Below are 12,738 nucleotides of genomic sequence, written 5' to 3' on the forward strand. Positions count from 1 at the left end.
ACAAATGTTCTGTTCTCATACCATGGGAAACTGGAATAGATTCAGGTCAGGCAATGTGTATGGATTCCTTGAGACTCCTTGTCAGTTTTAACTACAGTCATTTCCCTCTCCAGCCCATTCCTTTCATTTCTAGCTATAAGAATGGGAATTCCTTCATCTTTTGGGAACTGTGCTTGCATGTCTCTATGCCTTTATGGATAAAATTCTGTTGAACTTTACCTACATGGAACAGATTTAGCGTGTGAATTGTGTTCTCGGGTGCTGCGATGTAAAAATACAGCATTCACCAAAAACGGCTTTCAGTGGTTGGCTTTTTTTTCTGGTTTATTGTGGGCATTTTATATTTCCTTCTTTCAGTATTAAAAAATTGTTATGGGAAGTATTAATCTGGATGAGTCATGGTAGATCAGCAAAGGTTCTTTGGCTGTGATCTAAAATGTCACTGATAAAGCCTAAAACCTTTCCCTTACATAAATTAAGGTATCCACTAGTCTGCAGTGATGCCAATTAAACATGTGGAAGCAGACATGTAGTGCCTTTCCTCACTGATCTTCACCAAACATCTGATTGGAAATCTGTTCAGGACAATTGCAATTGTCTCTTTCCTTTGGAAGGTTGAGAAATACCCATAGGGAGTGTCTGTATGAACTACCAGGTGTGAAAAATATTCCATAAAAGTTTGTACTAGACCTTAAACTGGGATGTGACATTACACCCAAAAGAGGCTCAAATCAGTTATTTGCTTTATTCATTTCAAAGTTGTTCTCCTCTCGCCTGTGTGCGGTTTGAGGGTTCAAGTGGCAGCGTTAGGGGTTGAGAAGGCTGTATTGTACTGAACAAAATGAGGGCTGTTCTCCAAAACCCTGTTCCCTGCTACACAGGGTCCATCTATACTGCAGGAAAAAAGAATAAGTAACAACAGATTAGTTGTGCAGGGAACCACACAAAACACATTGCATGGGTGGAAGATTCAGGCCTCTTCTGAACACTGAATTCATCTGCTGCTGAAAAGGTCTCCCCTCCCCCAAGCTTCTGTGAACCAACACCTTATTCTTTTCTTTTATTTTATAATGTCTGTTACAGAACCTTCATGTGCTGGAGGTTGTTGGATATTTTTCTCATTAAAATTTATGTTTTGAATAGTTACCAGGTCACCAAACTGGCTAAATACAAAGAAGGAGGGTTTAGCTGAGTCTGAGCCAACCATTTACAAATAAATCTCTTGGGGTCTCTAAACACTGGTGAATCTCAACATCACTTTGATTTGAAGGCAGATTAAGGATTACAAATATTTTGTAAATCTATTTTTAGCTTTAGTGCCATTACATGAAGGTGAAGGATTCAGTGCTACTTTTTCACCCTTTCTTACTTCTAGCAGCATACTGGAATGATTTATTTGGATAAGCTGAAAAAATATTAAGTGTTTATACTCTGTACCCAGTACATGAAACAGTGGTCGGTGGTGTGCCAAGGAATGCACGGGTACAGAACCCAGGGAATTTTGGTATCACAAAATGGGGGAGCTGGGGAAAAAAGGAGGTTGCTTGGTAAACTCCTTTTTCACACGAACTGGGTGTGGATGAATAGTGATGAATATTTTCAACTTTCGTGGCTCTTTGTCTTAAGTCTGGATACTTGTGCCTGATTCCCACTGAGGAGAGTGGTCTCTGTGGGCAACTCCTTGACGCTTCACTCCTGGCTTGCTCTTGTGTCTGGTAGAGAAACATCTCCTTCTATACTTTTCCAACATCCTCTTAGATACAGGGATTTCAAGTAACAATAGAAATCACCAGGTGAGTTTATGTAGGAAGAACTAAGTGTTTGGATACAATGTAATGGACCTGCCTTCTCCTACCATAGATGTGATTTGCCTTTTCCAGATTTTCAGGAGCCTGTTCTGACAGTGTGAAACTGCAGGAATTCTGAGAAATTCTGTCACAGAAAAGCCCTGTCCACAGAGCTGCACTATCAGCATCTTTTAGTTCCCCAGTGTATTACACCTTTTTCCCCATTCCTCCCTTTGTCATCTACACCAGTTGTTTGAACCATTTTGCTCTGCCATGTAAATTCAATTCAGTCACAAAGCAGAGTCAGGAGGGGGTGGAAGGCATGATGACTCCCATTTATCTGAAGCCTTCATGATTTGATGCTTTATAAATTTTATAAATAAAATCCTGAGATGATACGTAAATGTTAATGAGCCTTAGCTGGGCAAAAGGCGTTGATATTTGCCTGCAAAAGCCATCTGGATATCTGTCAGCACAATGTTTATTCTTCGTATTATTCTTTCAACCTGCTGTAAACAATTTCAATGGCTTCTGGATTTCCCCTTGATATACAAATGAATCTTCAGTGCTGATCCTCCCTTTGACTCTCTGTATCAGTTCTGATGCCAAGAGGAAACAAAACTCCCTTCTGTGTAATCCTGAGCTGTGTGCTCCTGTGGGACTAGTCCTGACAGGGAAGGGAAGGCAGCCCCAACCCTTTCTCTGCCACCAGCCTTCAGGAGAGTTAAGCCAGAGGAGTTCAGAAAGTCAAGGTGGAGACCTGATCCTTGAAACCTGTCTCCAAGGCATCACCTCTGGCACCCCAGGCAAGGAGAAAAAACAGAGCAGAGGGTGAATTGCAGCTTGCCCCTTCCACAGATTTGTATAAAGCCTTTGAACCCTTGCCCTAAGGGGAGCCAGGGTGCCCCTGCAAGGCAGGGGGTTTCTAACAATGTGCCCCTTGTGCTGGCTGGCTTCTCCAAAATGCTGCAGCATCTTGGATTATCTTTCTAACTGCTTCGTCAGAAGGAACCCCCTTCTGGTATAAGAGTGATTTCCTACTATTCTTGCTGGATGGAAGCTGAAATAAAGCAGTTTAATCTTTAGAAAACTATCAACCCTGAAAGAGTCGGGCTATTATTTTAAGTAATGTAATGAGCAGACGCTGCTTGGAAATCATTAAAAGAACATATTCACAGCTCCAGACCCTGCTGTCCAATGTGTATTGATGAAACTTTTCCTGAACCAGGAGGATGCAGGTTAATTTTTTTCTGCTAAATTGACAACGGCAGGGGCAAAATATTTTGCTGTTGCTGCATTGTGTTTCCATCACAGGAAATTTATAGTCAATTACAGGCTATTAGTGTAAGTGTGGGTGAATGGTGTGAGTGAACATTCATAATGATTTCTTCGTAGAGGTTTGAAATTAGAGATGGCAGAATTAATTTTTAGCTATACTATTTTTTCCTGGGGGTGCTGAACTGTTCACACTTTTGTAGCATGCTGAGTTCAGTCTGAAAGTAGGCTTGTGTTTTGGTTTTGTTGTTTTGGTTTTTTTTCTTAATTGAAAAGCTTCTCAGATCTGCAATGGAAATAGAAAATAGTTCCCTACAGTAACTAGTGATTTAAAATTTTTGCAAATAACATATAAGATATGTATACTCCTGCATTTCCTGTCCTGCTGGATGTGGAGCAGTGACTTGAAATTTGCTTTCCGTGTTCACAGTTCCTTGACCATAAGGATGTATAATCAGCTTCCCTGCCCCAAGGATTGTATTTGGAGCAGTTATTTTCTTTTTTTTTTTTTTTTTTTTTATTCTTCTGACATTTTTTACTGTGGCAGAAAGATTGAAGATTGTACCAGGGATGTAATAAATTCAAGTTGATTGCGCAAATGAAACAGAAGGGGGTAGATTGAACTCCAGCTGCCCACCAAGATATAGGGTTTTCTAAGCCTAGTTGGTGGCACTGAGTACATGCAGGCATCCCATGCAGGCTTCAAAGCACTGGGAAAGTATCTCAGAACCATACTGTTGCAGAAAAAAAAGAAACAACTCTAAAACTTCAGATCAGTATGAGGGCCAGAAAAGTTTAGCCAAGTTTCTGAATACAGAATTCGTCTGTACACTTAGTGAAATAAAATTTTCAGAGGAGTTTCAAGATCTTTTGGAAGAGGGCTGCTGAAAAACATGGCAGGCAAATTTCTAGCATAAGGTAAAATACAGATGGAATATGCAGGCTTGTGTTCTTCCATTAGAAAAGCACTTTTTTTTGGGGGGGTGTTAGGACTTTGTAAAATAGCACCTACAGCAACTGTTTTTGGAGTTAAATCACCACCTCCATGGTTCTCCTTTGTATAGATGTTCAGCTGACAGGAGCTGGAGCACTGAGTATTTCTGGATCCTCACAATGGGCAGGTTTCTAAAGCTCAGCATGCTTTGTGTTGCTCAGTAACAGCAGGGGACAGGTGATGAAGGTGACAGATGAGCTGATCCAGCAGAAGCACTGTGTCATTTCTTTGTACATCGCACATGTGCAGTCTTTCTGCAAGGTTTTCTCAAGGAGACAGCCAAAACCAGTGAGAGAGCATTATAGTGTGGGAGAAATTGTTTAATAATGGCTGAGACCCTAATTAGCTGTAGTTCTAGAGAAAGAAAATGAAGACAATTTAGGATATATTTTTTGATGGAAAAAAACCCTGAGTATTCTTGCATTTCCCTATTGCCTTCACCTGTGAAGAAAGAAATATTGTATTCTAAGATTTTTAGTATTTAGAGATTGAACTCTCAGTTATAAGACTAAATCAGATGACCCAACACTTGTTCTTTTTCACTCACTTCTTTCCATCAATGAAAAGTTTGACCATGCAGGTAGAATCAGATTTCATAAGGGAAATGAAAATCTCATTTTCAGACAGATGCTGGATATCAAAACCAGACACATGTTAGAAAGCTTGATCTGATGAGCTATGGATATGGTTTAATTTTTTTCAGTAGAAAACGTAATTAAATTGTCTGGTGTTCCTGGATTATCCCATAGCATGAATAGCGCTTCATGCTGTAATCTTGCAGGAAGATCTTAAGTGTGTGGATTTGATATTTCTGGTATACATAAGCTTTTTTTTTGTTGTGAAGGATTGGTATCTGGCTCAATTTATTTACTAATTGACTAACTAACTTTTTTCACTGATTGTCAGACTTGGTGTGCTATGTGGTCAGAGATAAACTTATCTTCTGTTATTACTCTGGGTAGAATGCTTTTAAACTTTGTTTTCTCTAAATATTAATAATAGCTGTGAAGCTAAAATCATTTTGTGTAGCATAGATTTCTTTACTGTACATTTTCATAAGTTTACTATGAAATTTGGGTCATACTGATTCCTGTGTATGCCACTTCCTAGAGGAGAATCACAGAAGATAATTTCAAACACTCCTTTGCTTGTTTTTCCTTTTCATCAAAGGGAAATAATTGTGGATGAGGGAGAAGGGGAGTAGAGAGGCATTGGTGGACATTATGTTCGTCAGGGAAAAAGCAAATAAAATACAAAGCGCCATGCTAAGCCTTCAGCTCTGCTTAAAGATGTGTTCAGGCTTTGCAGATCAGCTGCCCTTAAGGCCTGAAACTTTCTCTAGAAACCCTGGAAGTGAAGCACGTAGGGTGTGCCCACATACCCCCATGGATGTGTAAGAACATCTCCTTGCCTGTTCAGCAGCAGCAGGGACAGGGCAGCAGCCTGACAAGTGATGGCAACCAAGGTCTGTGTTCTGGGAGTTGCTGGAAGGGAGGCATCCTGTGCTGCTGAGGGTGGAATGTGGTGCTTAGCCACATGGTGATTTAGCCATGTCTGCCTTACTGCTGTCCCAGTACTGCTTACTGCTGGCCCAGGGGAGCAGGAGTGTGTGATGTGACACTTACGTGCCTTCGTCCTGTTTGGATGTACCACTCGTCTTCTCCACTGTGGAGAATGAAAATAGTCACCTTTTTCCCATAGTGCAGATGTTTGTCACTTCGTGGTGCAAGGCTTGTTTAATGTGGATCAGATGGAAAGTGTGCAGAGTGGTTTTCTGACTCTTTTCCAAGGAAAACCTTGGGTCAGCTGGCATATATATAGCTTTCTGAGAGCTGGCTCAGCTGAGTCTTGCTAGAGCTGGCAAATGAGCTGCCTGTTCAGCCATGAGGAGCCTGAAGCAGGCACGGGTGCATCACTGAGGCATGGCATGGTGCAGGGTAATACGCAGGTAAAACACCAAGTAACTGCTGTATGTATTTAGAATCTCAGCCCCCTGGGCAATTCTGACTTGAAGAGTGGCTGGGGAGGCCAAAATAATACATGCTCAAAGCATGGAGAGTGACTGCAGGGAGGAAAAGTGAATTGCCAGCTTTGATATTCCTCAATCAGTAAGTGCCCAGCAGACAAAAATTGTAAACCAGGTGGTATCTGGCTATTCTGAGGTAGTCACAGTCTTCTAACTAAATGTGTTTTCTACTGATTTATGTAGGCAGGCACTGAACCTTCTTTCTGTGAACTCTGCACCCACTTCTGGCCAAGCTGAAACCCTTTCGGTGGCAGGGTTTTGGTGGCAGGAACACTGTCCCCTCAAGGCAGCTTGGCATGGTCGGAGGAGGTGGCAGAAGAGGTAAAATAAGTGTTGGTCTGCTTCCTTGGGGCAGGTGACCCTTCACCGAGTGACCTTCTGCGGCACAGTGATGACTGTGCCACTGTGTGTCTGTCAAGGCCTTGAGTGCTGTTGGGTTTTGTTTCGCTGGCTATGCAGGAGTGCAGTTGGAGAAAAGGAAGGACTGGGCTTTTTTGATGAAAAATGTGCTTCAAAAGAGCATAATTGGTCATTCCAAAGGCAGGAGTTTAAAAGTGTGTTTGCCTTTCTGTTTCCTGTGTTCAGAAATCTCAACTGAGATAGTTATTTTCCTGAAAGGAATATTAAGCTGTCAGGAAAACTTTGTAACAACTCTAGCAGACTGATCTTATGATGGGTTCTGGTTTTGAGTTACTTTTAGCATGGGATGTCCCAGTTTTTCTGGTCTGCAGGCACCATCTGGCCTCCCTTTCTAAATACCTACCATAACCAATTCTCATTGTCTGAAACCCTAATACCCTTTTTTCCCCATCCATGGCATCTTTACAACTCTAAATCTATGTGCTAAGGCAAACTACCCAGTATTGATTTAGCTTCATTATTCAAGGAATAACTGTTTTTTTTAAATGAAAGTTTTACTATTTTTCCTTATCTCAGAGGCAGATTTAAGATCACCTTGTTTTACAGCCAAAGTCCTTTTGCAGAAATTTAAAGTACAGAATTTCCCTGGAATACTTGCAGCTGCTAATGTTAGCTTTTATACTTCGAAATCAGTACGTAATAATATATCTCATGATAATCTAGCAGCTGGGGAAGTCCATGTGCACTCAAAGACAAACAGGCGGCCAGCCACTCTGATAATTACCACTTCACAGCCCTTTCAGTGAAAGGCTACAAAGTGGGGTTGGTGCAAAAATGCCTTTCAGCAGGAGATGCCCAGTATTAGTGAGAAGTTTTCACTAGAAACACATAGAGGAAAAATATTCACTAGCACAACTCTTTAACTCATGAATTATCATTTAGATGAAGGAAACAAAATCCTGTAAGTGGTGGTCTGAAAACACTTTTGGAATTAAACCACCCCATGTGTAGTCTGTAGCATTTTTTTCTGTCAAGCTGTTTTAGGCTAGGCTGGCAGCTTGTAGTAACGGGTTCCATTTGGCTCTCAGCAAGCTGGCAGGCATCTTACAAGAGGGAAAAATTGGCGGGGCATTCTGTTTCTTTATACCTTTTGGATTCAGCTATGGTAAGTTGAACTGCCAGAGAGAGGTTTAGATGGTACCCTCCTTATTTAAGGTAGTGAAACAAAACGTGTGTGACGGAATGCGTTCAAGAGAACTGAGGCAGATGCATATCTTGCTTAGATCTGCATTTTAGATTTATCATCTTTGTTGCCTTCTTGAGTAGCAGTGAAAATTAAATGAAGTGGCAATGCTGAAGCAATGTGTTCTTACTCATCATCTCTATTCACCCACCTTTTCAGCTCATCTCTTCTTTCCCTTTTTTTTCCCTTTTTTTTTTTTTTCCTGGTGACACTTCAGCACATGCTGTGAACATATGCCAAAATGCTCATTCTTAAAAGCTGCCTTCATTCATCTTGAGCCGTTATCAAGAGCTTTGTCTGCTTCGTGGGTAAATTGCACAGCGCTGAATCAATGTCCTCTTGTACTGGAAACCAGACAATTCTGACAAACTCTGTTGCATTCACAGGGAGTGAGTGAAGAGATGGCTTAGCTCATGCAGAATGCAGAGATTAAAACACCTTCTGCCTCTCAACTGAGGCGGTGATACAAACGTGACTGCTGATCCTAGACCAAAAAAAATTAGAAATATTTGCTTACTGCAAGTTACTTGGTATGCTTGATAGATATTCCAGAATTACAGATGACAGTTTTTGGAGCATAAGCTCCTATGTGTACTTCATCAAGGTGATTTTCAGATCATGTATTATTTTGGCTCTACACTCGTTTTAAATTCTCCTTAATGTAATTTTAGCTGTAGCATGAATGTACTTAAAACTGAATACCCTCCTTGACAGGAAACCTCAGATGAATAAACCAGACGTATTGTGTAATTAAAGTGTTTCTTTGGAGATTGGCTTCATTTCAGTTTTTAAAATGTTGTTTAATTTGTTCCAGAAGTAAAGTGAACTTGTTTTTTCAGAACTTGGTCATGATTGCTGGTGGTCAGAGTTATAAATAATTGAATTCCTTCCTAATAAATTGAATTCCTTCCTAATTTAAGCACATTGTAAATATGTAAACTTAAGCTATTGACAATACAAAATGATAGTACCTTTCCAAAGAAAATTGTCTTTTTAATGACATAGAAAAACAACAACTACTTCTTTCCATTGCAGATACACAAATGTTGGGAACTTGTTTGAGTGACAGGTTCTGCAGTAATTTGAGTACTTTAGTAGATTTATGTTGAGGGGGAGGGAAGAAGGGGAAAAAATATAGGCTCTGCTAGAAACTACATATATATTCAGCAAGCAAATGAGATACAAGCTTTGAAACAATAAGCTGCTCTATAATGCACAGACGGTCTTTCAGAATACCAAGTCTCAGCTCTGAAGTCTCTCTACACATTGATAAAAATGTCTAACTGAATGAAATAAGTTTATTCTGTCTCATGTTAAAGCCCTGTTAAGCTACTGAGAACTGACTGAGCTTCTGACTCAGTCATTGTTCCTGTTTTTTACAACTCCTCCCATTCAGTTAATTAAAAAACCTGTTCCTGAGCAGGAAACAATAGCACTTTTTATGCAGAATTGATCTATGTGCATTTTAAAGATTTCTGCTCTGTGAACGCACTTTTTCTTTAGCTTTGTTTACAGCAGTACAAGTGGCTGCCAGGGGCAGTGCTGTGGATGTGACTGCCCTCCCTGGGTGGAGGACACACCGTCCTACACTTGGGCCAGGGTGTGTTGCCCACGGGATGGGGTCAGAACCTGAAAGGCACAAAAGACTCTCAGTGAGCAAGAGGGCAAAGAATGGTGCTCGAGTCAGGTCACAGAAATGGGGATACTCATGTGGGAGTAGCAGGAGGAAAAAGATCTGTCAGCAAAAGAGAAGGAAGCATAAAGGATGGTGAGTTTGCATTTGAAGAAAATGTCTTTGCACTGTGGCAGAAACATTAAGAGCTTGAGTTTTGGTTACTGCTGGCTTTGAAGCTTTTGCCAAATAAATAAATAAAAGCTGTTACTCAGTAAGGCAAAGTTAATGATTAAGCTCAGAGGTTGCTGCTGTTATTTTAGTGAAAGTTTTGACTTACCAAGAAATAGAAGAATGTGTATGAACTTGTTTAGGAGAGCTGCTTTCACTTTGCAAGTTTATTTTTTAAGAGATGGATACCAAATCCAAAAAGTTGTCTGGTGTAAATCCACAAGTTGCTTGTGGTTAGGATCCCTGGAATCCATATCATGGTAAAAATGCACTTCTGCACATCTTAAATCTCTCCCTAAAATTGCAATCTCTCAATTTTTTAAAGCAAAGTGATAGGATTCAGAGCAGGCCTGACACAGAGGCTGAAATCTGCTTGTCTCTAATTTGCAGAAGTTGGCTCTCTTCAATGCAATCACATTTTGGTCCCCTAAAATTATTAGCCCTGTTAGTAAACTCATCTGTTTCTCTAAGAATGAAACCTCTTCTGTCTGTCGCTATAGCATTTTTCTGTTGCCACAGGTGAACACAGCTTCTTTGTTGAATGATACTGGTTTTTATCTTTCTGTCAGTGCAAAAAAATCATTTTCATCTTTTTGAACAAATTTAGGCACTGGAAGTAAAAGAAACTGTTCTACTAGAACTGCACTGAACTCAGGTCCTGAAATATTGCTGCCCTCAGAAAATATTTCACTTTCCTTCATTGACGCTTCATTTGCACAAGGAACTGAAGTTCACTGTTTAGCAACCAAAATGGCAAGAGTGAAAGGTGGATTTTCTGTGAGGAAGCATCTGCTGAGGCAAGGGAAGGATGTCCTTGGGTTTCTGCACTCATTAAGTGGTAGTGCATAATCCTCATGCAGATTATGGACTACAGCTGCACTGTTGCTGGTGTGGGCTTCAGTCCACAGGAACAGATTTTGTTATAGTGTTTTCTCCAAATTATTAATTACAAATTTGTTGTGGAAAAAAAGGAAATGGGATTTTCTCTGTCAACATTGAGGAGGAAACCTTACACATTCATAATTTCTTCTGAAGTCAGTTTTAATGGGGTAAGTAATCTGTGGTATAAAGGCTAAACACTTGGATGCAGCTGTGATAGAAAATCCCAGCATGCTTGGCTAACCTTTAACACGTGTCCTAACATAGTCTGTTTGAGCCTGCTTGAAACTAGTAATATTAATTTCAAATGTTAACCAGGAGTTTATTCTGTTACTCTCATCTCAACTTTCTTCTGTGCTTTAATTAAATGTTAATCTGTTATAGACAACCCTGTTCATTTAAGGTATGTATGTCTTGGGATGGATGTATACTTGTGATCTGGGAGGAGATCACCTAGCTATGTCTGGATCCAAAGGCACATTAGGTCTGTGTTGCTTCTTACATTTAAAGGTATGTGATGTCTTTCACTAAAATAGAAAAATCCATAGACACAGCAGTGTAAGGTTCTGTTACGGGTCTTATCTGCCACCCAGTGCAAGGTTTGATGTTCAGCTTGCATTGACATATCTAAACTCGGTCTCTGCTCCTTAGGATTGATTTTTAGCCCCAAATAAGTGTTAATGTATGAGTAAAAGCAATGCATTTACTTAGTAAGGCAAGTGTTTCAAAGTATAGTAAGAACTGTAACCATGTACGTTCTCACCTTTGATTCTGCCTTATTTTCTTTTCTGGTAGTTTTTTCTAGAGGCTTCTAAACGATGGATTAAGTTGTCTTTACAGTCTTATACGTGCCACCCCCTGGTGGCAGGGAGGAAGACGTGATAGTTCTCAAAAGGATCCTGGATGCTGCTGCAGTAGTTTGGAGCCACAAGCTTCCAGTGACTATTAAACATTGCCATAACTGAGATCTGCATGGATATTATCCACTCCAGTACCAAGGGAATGATGCTCATACTCATACAAGGAAAGCTTTTGTCATTGGGCAACTGCTGTAAAATGTAATCACCTCAATACTGTTCCATGCAAGCTCTGGGTTGGTTTAGTTGGGCTTTCTGTAACCTTTCTCTCGATCCCTTCGTGAGCCATGATCAGGGTAAGTGCTGGTCTCACCAGGAGAGCATCCCATCTTCATGTGTATGTCTTTCTATTCTTACTCTTCAACAGGAAACTTACCACAGCTTTTGGTAACAGTAATAAGGAAAGTCAGACAGTGTGGAACTCACCAAAGTGCTCAGCGTGGCCAACTGAGTGTGTGAACTAACACACTGCTTATGGAACACACTCTTCGTGTCTGTTGGGAGCATATAGGAAAGGAATAAAATTACAGGTTAGATTGATGATAACCCAGTAAGTTACATCTAGTTAACTTACAGTCCAGACACTCAAAACATGTGACCCTGTAAAATGGAACATTTCATTGTGGTAATCTTGTATTTGTGATGATAATAACTTATGAAACAAAGGTTGGAGGTTAGGCTTGTTTTCCCTGTCTGTCTTTTTACATCATCTGTAACCTAAAATTCCCTCTCTTGCAATATCTGTGAGTTAAATCTGCTTTAAGCTATCATCAGTCGTCATTTGAACTGATTTTTCTTTGTTATGCTGCCAACAGAATCTTTCTCTTTTTTTGTTATGCTACTTACGAATCATAAAAGTAAGATAAGACAAAAGAGAATGCTAGGCTGTACCATCCCCTTTGCTTTGCCAGCACAGGATTAGAGGGTTTGATTAGCAAGCATTGCGTTGCTGTGTGGGAGACTTGGATTCCCTTCCTTGATCTCTCAGATGGTGTCTGTGCATACGCACAGGTGATGTGTCAGTGGGCTGATGCTCTGCTTCAACATGTCTCACCAGGTTGTGAGGCCTGACTCATTCTCTCTTGGTTGATTGGGTATTTGTGTCACAGACATGACACGGTGAGGAATAAAGGCATTTAAAGCTTCAAAAATCTTCATAATGCTAATACATATAAAGTAAAACTATTCATTCTGAAGGGCTCCTTCCCCATGAAACGTTACCCAATATCTGCTGACTGAATGTGCCTCTGTGCCTTGTCCTCTGCTTTGCAGTGCCATAAGTTTAGCTCCGGTACACTTGATGAATTCTACTTGTGTCATGTTTATTTAGATCTGTCTCTATTCCATGTTCCATCTGTTTTTTTAATACATTCCCAACATTTATGGAAGACTGGGACATGGGTGGTCCTCTTCTTCACCTGTCTCCTCAAGAAAAAGTATTGGCACACAGTTCCTAAAAAAACAGAAGGAATAT

At 40.4% G+C, this 12,738-nt stretch overlaps 1 protein-coding gene across 4 annotated transcripts in view; it reads left to right on the forward strand.

Annotated features, from left to right (window-relative positions):
* The window catches only part of GAREM1 (GRB2 associated regulator of MAPK1 subtype 1), a 101,658-nt gene that overhangs the window by 57,368 nt on the left and 31,552 nt on the right, over positions 1 to 12,738 (forward strand). The window contains exon 1 of one of the 4 annotated variants that reach the window (XM_088054376.1): positions 9,327 to 9,453. The exons of the other annotated variants lie outside the window; for them this stretch is intronic. Within the exon in view, the coding sequence (XP_087910502.1) occupies positions 9,357 to 9,453 (97 nt within the window). The 5' untranslated portion in view covers positions 9,327 to 9,356. Of the gene's footprint in view, positions 1 to 9,326; positions 9,454 to 12,738 lie in introns of those variants that run through there. 4 annotated transcript variants of the gene reach the window in all.

The sequence above is a fragment of the Pseudopodoces humilis genome, chromosome 1 (assembly GCF_049639895.1).
Source record: "Pseudopodoces humilis isolate 2021_Gansu_Grassland_sample_001 chromosome 1, ASM4963989v1, whole genome shotgun sequence".
Classification (NCBI taxonomy): Eukaryota; Metazoa; Chordata; class Aves; order Passeriformes; family Paridae; genus Pseudopodoces; species Pseudopodoces humilis.